Raw genomic sequence first — 22,083 nt, forward strand, 5'->3', positions numbered from 1 at the left:
TCAAGAATCAAACCACTAAAGGTAGTTATAAGCCTACTGAATTATAACAAATACTAACTTTTTTCAGAATATCCAAGTGAGCTAATTTAATTATGTATTCAAATCACTGTTATTGAATCCTAATTGATATGGGATTTTCATGTATGTTTTTCACAACCTCGTTTTGATATCAATGAGGCTTCCTAACTCTTTGGTATATTTAGGTCGGTTCATATTTTTGTACTTCGCGAAGATAAAGTTTCGTGGACTTATGGTTTCGATGGAGATTATATAGTAGCTGACGGGGTCCGTATTTTGCTTTTCCGGGGCAACTACAAGGGCCGACATACACAAAGCATATTTGGAACAATCGTATTCCTACTAAAATTTGTATCTTTCACCAGGTGACAATTCAAGGAAGCATCAAAGTTAGACAAGTGCTTCGTTCCTGTCACCAATGTCATGAAGAAGCCGTTTCTCTTCTTTTCATGCATTGTTCGTAGGCCTTCAAGATTTGAATGACTCTTTTTAGATGGATGATTCCGTCTAATTTAAATCAATATTCGTCATATTGGTATACCATGATAGGTATTGATGATTCAATTTTTGTAGGTTAATCGGTTCGTCAACGCTGTGGACAAATTGAACGGCTTGAAACCATGCTATATTTAACTCATATTTTACTTGTTGGGCGTCATTATTAAATGGGGCAATTAAACAAAAGGTCTTCAGTTGGGCTACATCTTTCAAGCTTTGTTTCGGGCATTAAGCGTATGTCTGGGATGTCAACTCGAAGATTTTGATCCGGATTGCTTGGATGTATTTGATGTGTAAAATCGCGTCTATAATTTATAATGGAAAGTACCGGTTAAAAAGGATTACTACACACTAACGGGCAGTGCACCCGATCGTGCAATAGTATAAAGTTGGTAAATCCGTATTCGTTCCAAGGACAGTTTAAACGTGAAAATTAAGGTTTCTACTAATGAAATTAAACTAAATTAATCTATTAAAATGAAAATTATGAGATAATAGTTTTGTGTGGCTATTTAACGATTAGCCAAATCAGTAATGATTTTATCTAAGAATAGAAAATAACAATATTTTTTGGTATTTTAAGATTTAAGCTTTAAAGCAACAAGCAAATAAAAAAAACAAGATAGTTGTAATCAAATAGGAGAACGAATGCTTGTCTAGACCTTTTACACCTAGTATTGGATGCATTTAGATTAAGCCCCAGTTATTATCTAACTTTTGTGAATTATCTAGTCGGTTCACCTAGAATTTCCCAGCGCAAACACTTCAATTAAGATTACACGACACGGAATTCCCCGTAGCCTAAGACCTCCTAATTGTGACCAATTATTTCAACTGAGATGAAGACTCGAATCACAATCACACCAACTCTCGTTGTGTATAATTCACCCCTATTTCGTCTAGCCTTTTGAATTCAATTTACTCTCGTCTTCGAGTAAGCAAACAATCAATTAAGACAAACCAATTGTAAATTTATGCATTAAATTAATGAACTCTCGTCCTATCAAACAAATACACAACCAATTGAATCGAAAAGTCTAGCTTTAATAAGAATCATTCTTTAATTCAAACATCAAATCATCATAAATTAAACGAATAACTAATAAGTAGCATCCAATACATAGGTTTATAAGTCTAGACAAACATTAAATAACTTAGCCAATAACCATGGCAACAAAAGAAATCAAGATAACAAATAATAAAGAAAACATTGTTTAATAATTTAGAATCAACCTAACGCGATGAATCTTGATAAGTGCTGAGATTGATCCTTGAAATCAGAATGATTGGAGCGTTAGAGTAACCTTGGAATTCTCCAAAAGTAACTGAAAATCGCCCTTAATGCTCTCAAAATTGGCTGCCAAAAAGATAACCCTTCATGATAAAAAAGCTCCCTATTTATAGGATTTAAATTCTGGCCGACTCGACTTGCGCGGTGCGCAGATAAGTGCGCGGCGCGCACTTCTAAAGGATTTTTGCTGTTGAAAATTTACAAGTGACTGATCTGTTTTGAAGCACAATTGCGCGGTGCGCAAGTATCTGCGCGGCGCGCACCTGGATATTCAGTAATTCTTCACTGTTTTTACACACAACAAGCCTTGGTCTCATCCCAAATCAACCATAATCAAATAAACTGTTATAAACTCGCCATAAACTCCAAAAATCAAACAAATAACACTTCTCTGCTCTCAAATCATAATCTTCCAAGTAATCGCGAATAATAACCAAAACCGTATCCGAATGGACTAAAAATGACGGATATTGCCATGATAAATATATGAGAAATGTGCAATATCAAATCACCCCACACTAGAGTCTTGCTTGTCCTCAAGCAAATCCAACTCGAAAATAATCTTCTACTAAATGATAACGTCTTCATAAGTGTAAGTAGAACCAACGAACATAAACCAAAAGAGAAACTAGCGTGGGTATGGTTTTAAGAGAACATATCAACAATGTGACTTCCACGTGTAATCCCAAAATCTCTAACATCCCCAAATAAAGTATCGGCGCAATAATAATAATTCGAACAAGTGTACGAAATATGTAATTCAAATAAATGTAGAAGATCTCGAACCTGATAATGTCTTCAAATATATGAAACAAGGGATACAAGTGGAAGTCATGCGCCGAGAAGATGAAACAAACGAACCAAAGAACCGTACGGGCTACCCCGCAATTGGTCAAGCCAATGCCTCCCACAGTACCTAACATCGCGAGATGTAGGTAAGAAAATAATGTGCTTAGGAGGATACACATTACGTCCGGATATCATCGATAATTATGAGGTAATCATCTAATCCGTTGAGTCAATCATAAAGATTGAAATTCATCAGTCTTAAAAGCTGATATCTTACCTTTCCGGAGGTTATCCAACTGGGGATCTGATCAATCACAGATTTGTGTATCATGGTGCGCTCCCCATTTGACGAGACATATCTCCCTCATTGAGATAAGTCTGACTACCAGTTTCCCTGTTTGATGTTGAGGCCTGGTAGATTTCCAGTCGATGTTAAAAATGACTTTTCAAGATTTTTCGTCACCCTACAACTGGTCTGGACTACAACTTCTGAAATAAATCAGCAAGCGTGTCGATTTGGAGACTTTACTCCTAGTATTATACAAAGTGGTCGGGTGCAACATTGTCCTTGTTAGGAGAAACAATGAGGATCGCCCTATTAAAGTTTTCGATCTAGCGCATGGCCCGGTTTTGACCACACGATACAATCACCGTTCATACGGTTGACACCCGCCTTGGTGCAAGTGACCTAAGTATGAATTTTTTATGTTCATGTAGGATTTCACATTCAAAATAATGAACATGTTTTGAAAGTTCAAGACTTTAACCTCTAACGGTACCTCACCGTGATAAGATAGGTAATGAAATGGTACAGCTTATCAAATAAAATGTTTGCAAACAAAATTCAACATGATCAACAAGCACGCAGGCCCTCATCCCTGGTAGTCATCAAACGGCCATCCGAAAGTTCCCGAACCGCTCCTATTCGGACGCCCGTCCGGATACTCCTGTTGGAACCTCAACTGCGCGTCCCTCATAGCCGCTGTCTCATTGTACCTCAGTGGATGCTCAGGATGGTTCTGATTATAGTAATAAACCGACTCCTGACTTGTCGTACCATAATACTGCTCCGAGTTAGAATAGTATAAACGCGAGTTATGGCGTCCCCAATCAACACCATATGCAATCATCCCAGTATCATAATCATTAGCCCTTGCGAGCTCCTCCGTTCGTTGCTGACTCTGCCACATCCGTTCATGATGTCGACTAACCTCCTCATTATGTCTCTCCACCGCCTCGTTATGCCTACGAATGTCACGCTGAAACTCTGAATTATCAGCTTGATCCATAGTATACTGAAACACATGATTCTCTACCTGACCCGCAACATCTCCATAATCTAAACCCATTCTGTTCACACTGTTTATCAAACTGTCCCAACCTTCCTGACTCAGGAACCAAGAACCTGCATAATATGTACTAGCTGATGGACCAGCTCCCGTGTTAAGTCCAGATGACGAACCACCCGCAGTCCCAGCTGCACTCATACCTGCCGCACCAGAACCCACAGGTTCCCGATACATAACCAAACAATTCTCAAAAACCATGCATTAAAATCTTCCCATTAATATAGAACATCGAACCAAAAACTGGCATACTCTGATCTGTAGTACGCAACCTGCTCAAATCAACATTCAATTTTCTCGAGAATTTAGTAATATAATGGCAACCTAAAAGCTTCTTTCCCGGAGCCGTATCGCTTGCACATTTGCTCAAGTAAGTAGCGATAGAACCAACAATGTCAGTATGCTTCCCCCTCTTAATTTGATCCATGTACCATAAATCCTTATTATTCGGTTTCTCGTTCCCATTCATCCGCGCATTAAAAGTATAAGCCACCAACCTTTGCAACAACCTATCAAATGGTAAATTAATTTTCTCATAACCTACTCTTCCTGCATGAAAAATTTCACCTCCAGTTAACCTACCCCAAAAAGCAACATTGTTAAAAGGTTCATGCTTGTAAAATTCAGTCCTAATCAAATAATTCGGAAGTCGGATATCATCTAATTCCGGATATAAATCTAAAGCTCGAGCAATTTGGGACCGACTCATCGCTTGATTTTGACAACCTAAACGAAACCGCATAAAATTACGCTCACTCGGATCCCGGGTGTTAGTAACCACAAACGAAGAGAAAAACTCCTTGCATAACAATGGATAATTATCATCATGAAGCGAAAACACCCTCTCCCACGGGCAGAGAGTCGTGTTATTATAAGACAACATCAGCATAGTATCAACCTCTCGACGAACTTGAGCCTCCTCAAGAAAGCTCCAATCAAAATACCACATGAGACCAATAACCATAGAATTTATCCTTGCAAACTCAGTCGGATACTCTTTCCTTACGTACTCAATCCAATCCCTAGGATCCTCTTGTTGTGCGTGTGCACCTGGCGCAGTTCTAGTACGCTTTGCTTGACCCTGCATTCACAATTTTAACCACAAAACAACCACAAAAGCTCAAAAGTTAGTGTTAGCTATATTTAAACTCGCAAACATCCTCTTATTTATTAATTTTCCTTTTCCCATTGAACATCTCATAAGAGCATGTCTCAAAATTAACACTATCCTTTCTTTACAAACAAAACCAACTAAATCCACAACACATATCATGCCATGTTACATGAAAAGCTAGTATAGAAGTATCAATAAAATTCAATTTCCAAACAAACCTGGATTAACAATTCATGAACATAAACCTTAACTCACTCAAAAATCATCTTTTAAACAACCATAACACATGAAAAACTCTTAACATACTCCACATACTCCAAATTATCAACTCCATTAACAATCCAACTCAAACATCAATAATAGCTTCACACTTGACCCGCTCAAATTACCCTACACTATCATGAACTACTTTCATTAAAGCAATCAACCATCTCACACACAAAAACCCCAAATTAAAATTTCAAATTCGGCTTTAAACTCATAGCAATCCCTAGCATCAATAATATGCACTAATCACATGTAATCATCATACAAATAAAGCATATTAGGCATTATTAACACTAATCATGTGAACAATCAAGCATTAAACGAATCAGGGTTAACCCCACACTTAACTTCAATTAATCATCAATTTAAGCATAACTAACAACAATAAAGATGAAATTAAGTGTAAGAGTAAGAGAAACGGACCCTAGGAGGCATGATTCACAAGTAATTTGAGAGAAAATCACAAAAAGTTTGAAAATTGATGAAACCCTAGCCTTAGATGCCGATCGTATGTGTTGTGTGTGTGTTTGAGTGGGTGTAAATTGGTATAAAATAACCCTAAAAGTCCTTAAAAACTGACTGGACCCGTTTAATTTCGGATTAAAACAATTGGATTCTGGTTAAATTAAACAGCGAATGGCTCTGCTGACCGAAATGCGCGGCGCGCAGAACATGCGTGGCGCGTGTTGCGCGGTGCACGCTATATCGTGAAACTAGGTCAGAGATTTAACAAAACGTGCAGCTATTTTTATTTACAAGTGCGCGGTGCGCAGCTGTTTGCGCGGCGCGCAACTGCCCAGGCTCGAATTATGACATACTTTTTCACATCAATCGAATATTTAACATCCAAATCACATCCCTAATGAACCAAAACATTAATGTTGATCATATTGCACCTGTTTCAAGCATGAAATATACAAAACAAAAGCAAAAAGTTTACAAACTCTGCAACAACCAATTATAATCAAGATTTTCACGCGTCGTTAGAGGTAAAGATGAGTTTAATCTCATCGTCCACCTCTTGCGGTCCATCGACATAATGTTTGATCCGATGACCATTCACCTTAAACTCTTCCCCTTTTGAATTAACCAAATCAACGGCCCCATGGGGAAACACCTTACGAACAATAAATGGTCCCGACCACTTCGACTTTAACTTTCCGGGAAATAAACGAAAACGTGAATTGAAAAGAAGCACACGATCCCCTTCCTTAAATTCTTTAGGATCTTTTAAATGACTTTCGTGCCACTTCTTTGTCATTTCCTTATAATCAACGAATTTTCATAAGCATCGAGCCTTAATTCCTCTAACTCATTTAATTGGCTCAAACGAAGGCGACCCGCCTCCTTAAGATCAAGATTGCTCGTTTTGAGAGCCCAAAAAGCCTTGTGTTCTATCTCCACCGGGAGATGACACGCTTTACCATAAAGTAAACGAAAAGGAGTAGTTCCGGTTGGCGTTTTGTACGCCGTTTCTTTATGCCCATAAGGCATCATCAAGCTTGAATGACCACTCTTTCGGATTAGAACAAATCGTTTTTCAAGAATCCTATTTAAAGTTCGATTGGTGTTTTCTACTTGCCCATTCGTTTGAGGATGGTAGGATGTCGAAACTTTATGGGTCACCCCGTATCGTTTCAACACCTATTCAAGTTGGGCATTGCAAAAGTGAGTTCCCCGATCACTAATTAAAGCTTTCGGGGCACCAAACTGAGAAAAGAGTTGTTTAAGAAATGAAACAACAACTCGTGCATCATTAGTGGGCAAAGCTTGTGCTTCGACCCATTTTGAAACATAATCGATGGCAACAAGAATGTAGAGCTTATTATTAGATTTCGAGAACGGGCCCATGAAATCAATCCCCCAAATATCAAAAACCTCACAAACTTGGATGACATTTTGAGGCATCTCATATCGTTGGGTGATTTGACCCGCCCGTTGGCATGAATCGCACGATTGACATATTTGGTGGGCATCCTTGAAGATAGTAGGCCAATAGAAACCGGCCTCATAGACTTTTCGTCCCGTAACTTGGGGACCATAATGCCCACCCGTAGGTCCATGATGACATTGGATCAGAATGCGCGTGCACTCATCTCCGGAAGCGCATCGACGAATCATCCCATCGGGACATCGCCTGAAAAGATAAGAATCCTCCCAGAAATAGTACTTGAGGTCACTAAAGAATTTCTTCCTTTTGTGATGTGACCAACCTTTCTCCAAGAATCTCCCAACAAGGTAGTTAGCAATATCCACATACCATGGCTCGTCCACTTTGTCCACATTCATGAGATACTAGTCAGGAAAATCATCATGAATACTCAACTTATGAAGGACTTCGAGATTTGGATTCTCGAGTCTAGACAAATGGTCAGCCGCAAGATTCTCAGCACCTTTCTTATCCCGGATCTCGATGTCGAATTCTTGCAAAAGCAAGATCCATCTAAGCAGTCGAGGTTTGGCATCCGGTTTGGCGAAAAGGTACTTTAGAGCAGAATGGTCCGTAAAGACAATAGTCTTAGATAAGACTAAGTAGGACCGGAACTTATCGAACGAAAAGACCACCGCAAGGAGCTCCTTTTCAGAGGTAGTGTAATTCAACTGTGCTCCTTGAAAGGTCTTGCTTGAATAATAGATGGGTCGAAAATGTTTCTCGACCCTTTGGCCCAAAACAGAGCCAACAGCAAAATCGGATGCATCACACATAAGCTCGAACAGAAGGGACCAATTCGGAGCAATTATGATAGGTGCATTGATGAGTTTCTCCTTAAGAAGTTCGAATGCCTTTTGGCACTCTTCGGAGAAGTTCCAAGGTGTTTTCTTTTCGAGGAGTTTGTTCACCGGGTTAGCAATTTTGGAAAAATCCTTAATGAACCGCCGATAAAAACCGGCGTGTCCGAGAAAACTCCGAACACCCTTAACATCGGTGGGAGGTGGAAGGTTCTTAATAGCAGTTACCTTTGCGGGATCCACCTCAATACCATTCCTAAAAATCTTGTGCCCAAGAACTATGCCCCCTTGTACCATGAAATGGCACTTTTCCCAGTTCAGCACAAGATTAGATTTCTCACACCTTACCAACATCCGCTCTAAATTAAGAAGGCATGAATCGAAAGTGTCACCAAAGACTGAAAAGTCATCCATGAACACCTCCATGCAATCTTCTATCATATCATGGAATATGGCCATCATGCACCTTTGAAAAGTGGCCGGAGCATTACAAAGGCCAAAGGGTATGCGACGGTATGAGAATGTGTCATACGGGCACGTGAAAGTGGTTTTCTCCTGGTCCTCGGGCGAGATAGGAATTTGGAAATAGCCCAAAAAACCATCAAGAAAACAATAAAAGCTGTTTCTCGCTAACCTCTCTAACATTTGATCCATGAAAGGTAACCGGAAGTGGTCTTTGCGTGTGGTGTCGTTCAACTTACGATAGCCAATACAAACACGCCACCCTGTGACAGTCCGAGTGGAAATTAACTCATTTTTATCATTGGTGGTAACAGTCATACCACCTTTCTTAGGTACACAGTGTACCGGGCTGATCCACAGACTATCAGAAATCGGGTAAATCAGACCTGCATCGAGGAGCTTCACGATCTCTTTTTTCACGACATCTTGCATGTGCGAGTTCAACCTCCTTTGAGATTGCACCACAAATTTGGAATTATCCTCCATTAGGATTTTGTGGGTGCAATAGGAGGGACTAATACCCTTGATATCGTGAATTTTCCACGCAATGGCCGGTTTATGGGCCTTTAGCATGGTTACAAGCTCAGCTTTCTGACCTATAGTAAGAGAAGAAGAAATAATTACCGGGATCTTAGATTCCTCCTGCAAATAAGAGTATTCCAAATGATCTGGAAGTGGCTTCAATTCTAACTCGGGAGGTTCTTCAATTGAAGACTTGCTCCGGCAATCAGCATCACGATCGAGTTCCTTGAACTCCTCCTCAGTCGGCTCATAGCCGTTTTCCATCAAGGCGGTTAAAATGTCCACCTCCTCAACCTGCAACTCTTCATCAATTACAACCAATGAGCATTCTCCTGAACCCTGTAACTCTGGGAATTCCTGCAAAAACTCATACTGGACATCCACAGTGTTAAGAAAATAACATGTATCATCAGTGTAGGCAGGGTCAACTTTTGGCCATAAACATCAATGATACACCTAGCAGTATTCAAAAATGGCCGACCCAAAATAAGTGGAATCCTTTTATCCACTTCCATATCCAAAACCACAAAATCGGCCGGGAAAACCAACGACCCTGTCTTAACTAGCATATTCTCTATAATTCCACGAGGGAATTTAATATAGCGGTCAGCTAGCTGAATAGCCATACGCGTGGGTTTTAACTCCCCGGGGTCTAGCTGTAAATAAATAGAATAAGGCATTATATTTTTGCTAGCCCCTAAATCCGCCAACGCCATCACACAATCTAAATTACCAAGTAAACAAGGAATGGTGAAACTCCCAGGATCCTCAAGCTTCTCGGGAAGCTTGTTTGCAACTACCTCTGAGCATGCGGCATTCAACCTGACTGAAGACACGTTCTCCAGCTTCTTCCTGTTAGTTAGCAAATCCTTCAGAAACCTTGCATATTTTGGCATACCTGCAATCACATCAATAAAAGGCATATTTATGTTAACTTTTTAAATCAAGTCCATGAACTTGGACTTCTCTGCCTCCAGCTTCTCCAATCTCTGCTTCCTCGGGAATGGGAGCGGTGGTTGATAGTCTTTAACTACCGATTTTGCAGCAACGGTTTCCGGTACCCTCACAACCTTCTCAATCACCTGTTCTGGCTCCTTTTCCCCCTCCGGTTCACTAACAACAACCGGTTCACTATCCTTAGCTAACGGCACTTGCACATCATACTCATCGGGCTTCCTCGGTGGATCATATGCAAAACCACTTCAAGCGGTGATAGCATTAACTTGCCCATTCTTCTGGTTAGTATCCATTTTACTCAGTAATTCCCCCGGTTTCCTCTCATTACTTTGATTAGCAAGTTGACCAATTTGTTTCTCTAGATTCTGAATAGCTGCTTGTTGATTTCAAAACATTTGATCATTCTTCTCATTGTTTTGGGTAACAGTAGTAACAAGCTGAGTTTGAGATATTACAAGCTTTTCGATCATCGCTTCAAGGTTGGACTTTTTCTCTTCGACTTGGGGCTTCTGAAAATATCCGGGAGCTTGCTGTTGATAACCTCCACTAGATCCTGACTGGAACCTCGAACCTTGATTACCTTGAGGGTTATAGGGATTATTGAAATTCCTATTAAACTGAGCACGTCCCTAAAACTGATTGTTGTTCTGTTGACTAATAAAAGCGATCTCTTCTTTCTGATTCATAGTCAAACCCGCATCACAATCTTTTGCTAAATGTAATCCCCCACAATATTCACAACCAACCTTCATACCATGAATATCCTTATCCAACTTCTCTAAATGCCTACCAAATTTGTCTAACTTAGCATTTATAGACCCATAATCATCATACGCACCAGTGGTTTCGGTCCTCTTTACTGAAGCTGAACGGGGTAACTCATGATCTTGATGCCACTCGTGAGTGTAGGTAGCTTGCTTTTCAATGATCTCTAATGCTTCTTCTTCAGTCTTATCCATCAAAGTACCTCCTGCTACTTGATCAATACTCTGGCAAGTTGGTATGTCACAACCTTTATAGAAAATCTGGACCTTTTGTAAATCATTCAACCCGTGTTGTGGACACGAGCGTAACATATTAGCATAACAGTCCCAAGCATCAAATAATGTCTCACTGCTCTTTTGCCTGAATTGTGAAATTTCTGCTTGAAGTCTAGAAGCTCGAGACGCAGGGAAAAACTTTGATAAAAACTTATCCACCAAACCATCCCAAGAGGTAAACGTACCCTCGGGTTGTTTATCTAACTACCTCTTAGCTTCTCCCTTAAGAGTCCAGGGAAAAAGCCTTGTCTTGATCGAAGTATCAGCAACCTCATTCAGCTTGAATAAGTTGCAAACATCATTGAAAACACGGAGATGCTCGTTAGCATCCTCACTATCCTTGCCATGAAATTGGCAATCAGAAGAAATCAAACTCAGAATTGGACCTGTGATTTGGAAAGGCTGAGTGATGTTTGGTTGAGTAATCGAATTGCCTTGGCCAGCTCGGGTGGCCTTCAACTTTTCTGCCATAGTCTGAGGACGAGGTGGTTGATCAGCCATCTCTTCAGTCTCAAAAATATCTAATGAAACGTAAGAGTCTTCTACTTCGTTGATTTCAGGTGGTGTATCGGGCACCACAGTCTCAGAACTACTACCCAAATGAATTATATTATCACTTGAAGAAGCTGATGAATCCACTGTAGACTGTTTCTCTTGACTTAACGCTCTAAATAACTCACTTTCAGGTTCGTCAAATGGTTGAAGAATAGGAGAATTTGAAGAACGCGTATGTGGCATGCACTACCTGTTATCTGTGAAATCACAACTAACAACTGATTAAACGCACCGATTCAACTGAGAATAAATGAAAAGTAATAATAAACTATAATTAAAACTAAACTAAGAACAAATAGATAACAATCTTAATTTTCGACATAACTGTCCCCGGCAGCGGCGCCAAAAACTTGATGTGTAAAATCGCGTGTATAATTTATAATGGAAAATACCGGCTAAAAAGGATTACTACACACTAACGGGCAGTGTACCCGATCGTGCAATAGTATAAAGTTGGTAAATCCGTATTCGTTCCAAGGACAATTTAAACGTAAAAATTAAGGTTGCTACTAATGAAATTAAACTAAATTAATCTATTAAAATGGAAATTAGGAGATAATAGTTTTGTGTGGCTATTTAACGATTAGCCAAATTAGTAATGATTTTATCTAAGAACAGAAAAGAACAATATTTTTTGGTATTTTAAGATTTAAGCTTTAAAGCAAAAAGCAAATAAAAAAACAAGATAGTTGTAATCAAATAGGAGAACGAATGCTTATCTAGACCTTTTACACCTAGTATTGGATGCATTTAGATTAAGCCCCAGTTATTATCTAACTTATGTGAATTATCTAGTCGGTTCACCTGGAATTCTCCAGCGCAAACACTTCAATTAAGATTACACGACACGAAATTCCCCGTAGCCTAAGACCTCCTAATTGTGACCAATTATTTCAACTGAGATGAAGACTCGAATCACAATCACATCAACTCTAGTTGTATATAATTCACCCTTATTTCGTCTAGCCTTTTGAATTCAATTTACTCTCGTCTCCGAGTAAGCAAACAATCAATTAAGACAAACCAATTGTAAATTTATGCATTAAATTAATGAACTCTCGTCCTATCAAACAAATACACAACCAATTGAATCGAAAAGTCTAGCTTTAATAAGAATCGTTCTTTAATTCAAACATCAAATCATCATAAATTAAACGAATAACTGATAAGTAGCATCCAATACATAGGTTTATAAGTCTAGACAAACATTAAATAACTTAGCTAATAACCATGGCAACAAAAGAAATCAAGATAACAAATAATAAAGAAAACATTGTTTGATAATTTAGAATCAACCTAACACGATGAATTTTGATAAGTGCTGAGATTGATCCTTGAAATCGGAATGATTGGAGCGTTAGAGTGACCTTGGAATTCCCCAAAAGTGACTGAAAATCGCCCTTAATGCTCTCAAAATCGGCTGCCAAAAAGATAACCCCTCATGATAAAAACTGCTCCCTGATAATGCTAAAAACGAACATATATTTCATAGCATTATCCTTCAAGAAAGACAAGCTTTTAGTTGCAATTGTTCTATTTACAAGTGATATTCGTTTAAATAATAAAAGGTGAAGACAAAAGACAGATTCGATGAATTGAAGATGCAAACGACCAAAAAGCTCAAAAGTACAAAGTACGATCAAAGTGGTTCAAATTATTGATGAGAAACGTCTCAAAATTACAAGAGTACAAGACGCAAAATGCAAAGTACAAGATATTAAATTGTACGCAAGGACGTTCGAAAATCCGGAACCGGGACTAGAGTCAACTCTCAACGCTCGACGCAACGGACTAAAAATTACAAGTCAACTATGCACATGAATATAAGATAATATATAATTAATTCTTAAAATTATATATATATATATTATATTATTATATAAAACCGTCGGCAAGAAAGCAAACAAATCTGTGTGAGCTGGAAAAGCAGGCCATGCGATCGCATGGCCTGGAAGTGCAATTTCTATGCGATCGCATGGCCCCAATTTGAGGGTCAGGTCCTATAAATTTCGCAGTTTTGGTTGAACAAAAACACATCTTTTTTTTTCTCCATCTCTCACGTGTATATATATATATATATATATATATATATATATATATATATATATATATATATATTTAATTTTAATTTTAATAATAATAAGGGTATGTTAGCGAATGTTGTAGGGGTGTAAGTCGAAATTATGTCCGTGTAACGCTACACTATTTTTAATCATTGTAAGTTATGTTCAACCTTTTTAAATTAATGTCTCACAGCTAAGTTACTATTATGCTTATTTAAGCTGAAGTAATCGTGATGTTGGGCTAAAATATTAAGACGGGGTAATTGGGCTTTGTACCATAATTGGGGTTTGGACAAAAGAACGACACTTGTGGAAATTAGACTATGGGCTATTAATGGGCTTTATATTTATTTAATTAAATGATAGTTTATTAATTTAATATAAAGATTTACAATTGGACGTACCTATAAATAACCATATACACTCGATCGGACACGATGGGCGGGATATTTATAAGTACTAATAATCGTTCATTTAATCAGATACGGGAATGGATTAATAGTCAATGGACTTATTAAAATAGGGGTGAATTATATACAAGGACACTTGGTGTAATTATAGTTTAAGTCCCCAATTAGTTGGAATATTTGACTTCGGATATAAGGATAATTTGACGAGGACACTCGCACTTTATATTTATGACTGATGGACTGTTATGGACAAAACCCAGACGGACATATTGAATAATCCAGGACAAAGGACAATTAACCCATGGGAATAAACTAAAATCAACACGTCAAACATCATGATTACGGAAATTTAAATAAGCATAATTCCTTTATTTCATATTTAATTGCACTTTTAATTATCGCACTTTTATTTACTGTCATTTCATATTTAATTGCACTTTTAATTATCGTACTTTTTATTTATCGTCATTTTATTTATCGCACTTTTATTTATCTCATTTTTATTATCGTTATTTACTTTACGCTTTAATTTAAGTTATATTTATTTTTAATATTTTACATTAGGTTTTAACTGCCACTAAAGTTTTAAAATCGACAAACCGGTCATTAAATGGTAAAAACCCCATTTTATAATAATAATACTACTTATATTTATATTTATATTTATACAAATATAGTTTTAAAAATATAGCGTTAAACTTGGCAAGTTCCCTGTGGACGAACCGGACTTACTAAAAACTACACTACTGTACGATTAGGTACACTGCCTATAAGTGTTGTAGCAAGGTTTAGGTATATCCACTCTATAAATAAATAAATAACTTGTGTAAAATTGTATCGTATTTAATAGTATTTCCTTGTAAAAATATAACTATTTTGTACCCCTTCGCTTTAACATCAAGTATTTTTGGCGCCGCTGCCGGGGAACTGCTTAACCGCCGGAAGCGAAACGCTATATATATGTATAAAAAAAAATTAGTTTACTTTTGTAAAAATACGTTTTAGATATTAAAAATACAAAAATATAAAAAGAAAAACAAAATATATATATTTTTAAGAGTTTGTTTAAAATATATAAAATTATAAAATTTTTATTTTTATTTAAAAATATAAGTTTTTATTTAATTAATATAAATATTTTATATAAATATTAAAAAAAAACTAAATAAGTACTCGGGCTGGTCACTGTAGAAGCCCAACAACTTTGGCCTGAAAACCCAAGCCATGCGACCGCATGAAATTTCTACATACAATCCATGCGATCGCATGGATTGATTTGAGAGCCCCTGTACCTCAGTCTGCAAGTTAGGGTTACAATTTTAATTATTATTAATATTAATTAATTATAATTAGGGTTAATTATAATATTAATTATTTTAGTTTTTAGTTTTAATTTGTATTTTAAGTATTAATTAGTTTTAATAAATATATAAACTTAATACTTTTATAAAATAAATATAAAAATAATATTTTTATAAAAATAAGTGATTTTATCACTTTTTATATTTATATCTTTTTAATTGTTTTAGCGTAATATTTGTATTTTTCGTTCGTATTTAGTTTTAAGTCATAGTTTTTGCCATAGTTATTTTTATTTCTAGATTTTTAGGCTTTGCCGTAAAATTCCTTAAGTGCTTTTTCTTTAAACTAAGATTTAGGTACTATAGAATTTTGCGACGCCGTTTTATAAATTTTAGTAACTTTTAAATTTATTGCCGTTTTGGATATAGTATTTCTCTAAGCTTTAATATTTTTAGACGCAACTTTTAATTTTTAGTTTTTAGAATTTTAAGTTTCGACGCGCTACGTTCTTTTTATTATTCTTCGACGCTTATTTTTCGACCTTTTATTTTTCGACGTTTTTCGACGCGCTCTTTTTCTTTCTTATTTCTCGACGCTCTAGATTTTTAGGACATAGAATTTTCTATTTCTTCTCTAAAATTTCTTTAAACTTCAACGAAAAATTATTTTAAGCGGTTAAATTGATAGACATCCAAAATTTTCTAGTTCGTAGTAATAGTTGGATTTGTTAGTGGCGAGTTGTGAGCTTCCGATTTAAAGGGTCCTGGCTACCTGCTGCATCTATTGGCTATTCGAAACGTGGGCAAAATCAGAAAAGTCTATTAATTTGATAACTTATATAATTTTTATTTTTATAACTAATAGGATATTCAGTGAATGCACCGAGCAAAACGTTCACCACATTTCGTACGTTCACCACCTGTAACTCGATCAAGATATCTAGCCAATATTGTTGCCGTTTATTTTTCTTTAGAATCGTCATAAAGTCGACCAAGTACTCCAATTCAAATTTCCGATAATCCATTTTTTGAACCCGACTTCACAATTGAGAATCCGGAGGATATTCAGGGACAATTTAGAGATCCTGAATCATTAATCTTTCCTCCAGAACCACCAATCATTCAAACAGAGATTGTCGAGGAACAACCCATTAAATCAGAATCCTCTAGTGATTCAGATTCAACAAATTCAATCATGGAAAATCTGGAACCTCTAAGTATGGAAGACCGAATGCGAGCTAAACGCACTGGCCAAGGTCACGCAATTACTCAACCAGACATTAATGCGCCAGATTATAAAATCAAAGGACAAATCCTACACATGGTAACAAATCAATGCCAATTTAGTGGTGCACCGAAGGAAGATCCAAATGAACATCTTCGAACCTTTAATAGGATCTGTACTTTATTCAAAATAAGAGAAGTGGAGGATGAACAGATATATCTCATGTTATTTCTCTGGACTTTAAAGAGAGAAGCCAAAGATTGGTTAGATTCGTTACCTGAAGGGGCGATTGATACATGGGATGTCTTAGTTGAAAATTTTCTTAAACAATTCTTTCCGGCATCTAAAGCCGTAAGACTTCAAGGAGAAATTGTTACGTTCACACAAAAACCAAATGAAACTCTATATGAAGCGTGGACAAGATTTGGAAAGTTATTAAGAGGATGTCTGCAACATGGTTTAGACACTTGTCAAATAGTACAAATATTCTACCAAGCATGTGACATCACTACACGAAAAGACATAGATATAGCAGCTGGTGGTTCCATTATGAAGAAAACCGCAACTAACGCTTACAAAATTATTGATAACACTGCTTCCCACTCACATGAGTGGCATCAAGAAAAAGATATCGTTAGATCATCTAAAGCAGCTAGATCCGATTCTAGCCATGACTTTGATTCCATTTCCGCAAAGATAGATGCTGTCGAGAGACGAATGGAAAAGATGACTAAAGATATTCACTCAATACGAATTAGTTGTGAGCAGTGTGGAGGACCACATTTGACAAAAGATTGTCTCAGTATTGAACTAACAATGGAACAAAGAAAGAATGTTTCATACATGAACCAAAGGACTGGAAATAATTATCAGAATAATTATCAACCGCCAAGACCAATCTACAATCAAAATCAGAATTATAACCAAAATGTTCCATACAACAATCAACAAGGTCCTAGCAATCAGCAAGTATCAAATAATACTTACAATCAGCAAAGACCTATTTTTCAATACAAACCACCACAAACCGATGATAAAAAGCCAAATTTAGAATATACGATGTCGAAGCTAGTTGAATCTCAAACTCAGTTTTTCACATCTCAGAAACAAACCAATGAACAAAATGCTCAAGTATTTAGAAATCAACAAGCTTCTATTCAAAATTTGGAACAAGAAGTAAGCAACCTAGCAAGGTTGATAGGTGAAAGAAAACCGGGAAGTCTACCTAGTGATACAAATGCTAACCCCCGGAATGAAACAGCTAAAGCCATTACCACAAGAAGTGGTATTACACTTAAACCACCTGAATTACCTGTAATTTCTGATGACGCTATATTCTTACTCCACAAGAACCACAACCTGAGCAAGATAAGGAAACATAACCGGTAGTTGAAAAGGTTAATGAAGATAACACAATTAAGGCTAAACCTTATGTTAAACCATACCAACCACCACTTCCTTACCCAAGTAAAATGAGAAAAGAGAGACTTGAAGTCGAGCAATCCAAATTCTTGGATATGTTTAAACAAATAAATGTTAATCTTCCTTTCATTGATGTAATTTCAGGAATGCCTAGATATGCTAAATTCTTGAAAGACCTAATCACAAATAGAAAGAAAATGAAAGAACTCTCGGCTTTTACTATGAATGCTAATTGTTCTGCAGTGCTGTTGAATATGATACCAAAAAAATTATCTGATCTAGGAAGTTTCACAATTCCATATTTTCTGTGTAGTCTTAGTTCAATAGAAGCATTGGCAGATTTAGGTGCTAGTATAAATTTAATGCCGTATTCACTATACGCTAAACTAGACCTTGGAGAATTGAAACCAACACGAATAAGTATACAACTAGCCGATCGATCAGTAAAATATCCTAGAGGGATGATGGAAAACATGCTAGTTAAAGTTGGTACTTTAGTATTTCCAGTAGATTTTGTTATTCTGGACATGGAAGAAGATTCTCGAGTTCCTCTCATATTAGGAAGACCATTCTTAAACACGGCTAAAGCAATAATAGACGTGTTTGGTAAGAAACTGACCCTAAGTATAGAAGACGAGAGTGTTACCTTTTCTGTTGATAGAGCCATGCAACAACCGCAATCTGTAGATGTTACATGTTATTATATTCAAACTATAGATTCATATGCAGAATTGTTAGAAGAATTTCCAGAATTACAAGGGACAGGAGAATGTTCTTTAGGAGAAGGAACTGAACCAATTGATGAAACTGAAATGTTAGCTACACTTATGGCTAATGGATATGAACCAACAACAGAAGAAATTCAAATGCTAAAAGAAGAAGACAGATATCGATATAAATCATCAATAGAAGAACCACCGACATTAGAGTTAAAGCCACTTCCAAACCATTTGAAATATGCTTATTTACATGGTGAATCTGAATTACCTGTAATAATATCGTCTTCTCTTACAGAAAATGAAAAATCTCAACTCATTTCTGTGCTAAAAGCTCATAAACCAGCTATTGCATGGAAGATTCATGACATTAAAGGAATAAGTCCTTCGTATTGTACACATAAAATCCTTATGGAAGAAGGTCATAAAACGTAAGTGCAACGCCAATGAAGACTAAATCCAAATATGCAAGATGTTGTTAAGAAATAAATTATTAAACTGCTAGATGCAGGTTTAATTTATCCAATTTCTGATAGTCCATGGGTAAGCCCAGTTCAATGCGTACCTAAGAAGGGTGGCATGACTGTCATCACAAATGAGAAAAATGAGCTTATTCCTACTAGGATTGTAACAGGATGGCGCGTTTGTATTGATTATAGAAAATTAAATGACGCCACCAGAAAAGATCACTTTCCCTTACCTTTCATTGATCAAATGTTGGAAAGATTAGCCGGAAATAGTTACTATTGTTTTCTTGATGGTTTTTCCGGATATTTTCAAATTCCAATCGCACCCGAATATCAAGAGAAAACCACGTTCACGTGCCCTTATGGTACTTTTGCTTATAAACGCATGCCATTTAGACTTTGCAACGCTCCTGCAACCTTTCAAAGGTGCATGATGGCGATTTTTCACGACATGATAGAAGAATGCATGGAAGTTTTCATGGATGACTTTTCAGTTTTCGGTGATACATTTGAATCATGTCTAGTTAATCTTGAACGAATGCTTATTAGATGCGAACAATCAAATCTAGCACTTAATTGGGAGAAATGCCATTTCATGGTTAGAGAAGGCATCGTTCTTGGTCATAAAATTTCAAAAGAAGGAATTGAAGTGGATAGAGCTAAAGTAGATGTAATTGCTAAACTTTCACATCCCACCAATGTTAGAGGAGTTAGGAGTTTTCTAGGGCATACCGGTTTTTACCGACGTTTCATAAAAGATTTTTCTAAAATTGCCACTCCTATGAATAAACTCCTAGAAAAAGATGCTCCATTCATCTTTTCAGATGAATGCATCAAATCTTTTAATAGTTTTAAAGAAAAACTCACTAATGCTCCGATCATGATAACTCCAAATTGGAATCTACAGTTTGAACTTATGTGCGATGCAAGTGATTTTGCAATGGGAGCCGTTTTAGGACAAAGGATTGAAAAACGATTTCAACCTATTTATTATGCTAGTAAAACGTTACAAGGAGCACAAATGAATTATACAACTACTGAAAAAGAACTCCTTGCTATTGTCTTTGCTTTTGACAAATTTCGTTCATATCTCGTTCTAGCTAAAACGGTGGTCTATGCTGACCATTCTGCTCTTAGATACCTATTTTCGAAACAAGATGCCAAACCACGATTAATCCGTTGGATCTTACTCTTACAAGAGTTCGATATTGAAATCCGAGATAAAAAGGGAGCAGAAAATCTCGCCGCTGATCATCTTTCTCGTATTGAAAATCCCGAATTAGAAGTTCTAAATGAATCGGCCATACAAGACAACTTTGCTGATCAATATCTATTGAAGATAGATTATAGTGAAATTCCATGGTTTGCAGACTATGCAAACTACTTAGTATGTGGATTCCTTGAAAAAAGATTATCGTACCAAAAACGAAAGAAATTCTTTAGTGATATAAAACACTATTTCTGGGAAGATCCACATTTGTTTAAAAGTTGTCCTGATGGAATAATACGCCGATGTGTATTCGGAGATGAAGCTAGTCAAATCTTAAACCATTGTCACACAGGACTAACAGGAGGGCATTATGGGCCTCAACTCACAGCAAGAAAAGTTTACGATGATGGATTCTATTGGCCTACAATTTTCAAAGACGCACACCTTCTTTGCAAATCCTGCGATGCTTGTCAAAGGGCAGGAAAAATAAGTCAACTTGATGAAATGCCACAAAATGTCATTCAAGTATGTGAAGTATTTGACATTTGGGGTATTGACTTTATGGGTCCATTTCCAAAATCTCATAATAATCTCTACATTCTCATTGCCATTGATTATGTATCTAAATGGGCGGAAGCACAAGCTCTCCCGACTAACGATGCACGAGTTGTAGTCAACTTTTTAAAACGTCTTTTTGCTAGGTTCGGAACACCAAAAGCTTTAATAAGTGATCGGGGTACTCATTTTTGTAACAATCAACTTGAGAAAGTTCTCGAAAGATATGGAGTAACTCATAAAATCTCAACCGCTTATCATCCACAAACAAGTGGACAAGTTAAAAATACCAACCGAGCATTAAAACGTATTCTAGAGAAAACCATAGGATCAAATCCGAAGGAATGGTCAATGAAATTGGAGGATGCACTCTGGGCTTTTAGAACAGCCTACAAAACTCCAATTGGAACCACACCTTTCAGACTTGTTTACGGAAAAGCATGTCACCTTCCAGTAGAAATTGAACACAAAGCATTTTGGGCTTTGAAGACATGTAATCTTGATTTACATGAAGCTGGACGTCTACGGTTAAGTCAACTAAACGAATTAGAAGAATTAAGACATGAAGCATATGAAAATTCGTTAATTTATAAAGAAAGAACGAAGAAATGGCATGATAAAAGAATCAGAAGTTCAAAAGAATTTAAAGAAGGAGACAGAGTTCTTCTTTTCAATTCACGATTCAAGCTATTTCCTGAAAAATTGAAATCAAGATAGTCTGTACCATTCATAGTCAAAAGAGTTTTCCCATATGGAACAGTAGAATTAATAAATTCAAATGGGATTGAATTTAAGGTTAATGGTCACAGAGTTAAACATTACATAGATAATCTAATGGAAGTTGAAGATGAAGTTAATCACAATTTCGACACCACAACTAACTAAGTGTGGGAAGGTTCGAATCTTTTTAGGGTAATAGTTATTTCTGTTAGAGTTAGATATTCTGTTTTCGTGTAGTTTCCGAGAATGGAATCCGAATGGTCTTTCCCTAGAAGACCCTAAAGAACTAGTCTTCTCCCCCCATTCTGATTTTTTATTTTTTTTAGGTTTTACGAGATGAAGAATTCCTTTGATCTGAACCATGGTCTAATGCTACACGCTATGATTACTAAACATAATAATAAC

The 22,083-nt window shown here is 36.7% G+C and overlaps 1 protein-coding gene across 1 annotated transcript; it reads right to left on the reverse strand.

Annotated features, from left to right (window-relative positions):
- Positions 1-6,580: 6,580 nt before the first annotated feature.
- Positions 6,581-9,001, reverse strand: LOC139889908 (uncharacterized). Its single transcript, XM_071872820.1, has 2 exons — positions 8,861-9,001; positions 6,581-6,967 (listed from the first exon to the last, which is right to left on the reverse strand). Exons 1-2 carry the CDS (start codon positions 8,999-9,001, stop codon positions 6,581-6,583), a joined length of 528 nt encoding a protein of 175 aa, XP_071728921.1.
- Positions 9,002-22,083: the final 13,082 nt, after the last annotated feature.

The sequence above is a fragment of the Rutidosis leptorrhynchoides genome, chromosome 2 (assembly GCF_046630445.1).
Source record: "Rutidosis leptorrhynchoides isolate AG116_Rl617_1_P2 chromosome 2, CSIRO_AGI_Rlap_v1, whole genome shotgun sequence".
Taxonomy (NCBI): domain Eukaryota; kingdom Viridiplantae; phylum Streptophyta; class Magnoliopsida; order Asterales; family Asteraceae; genus Rutidosis; species Rutidosis leptorrhynchoides.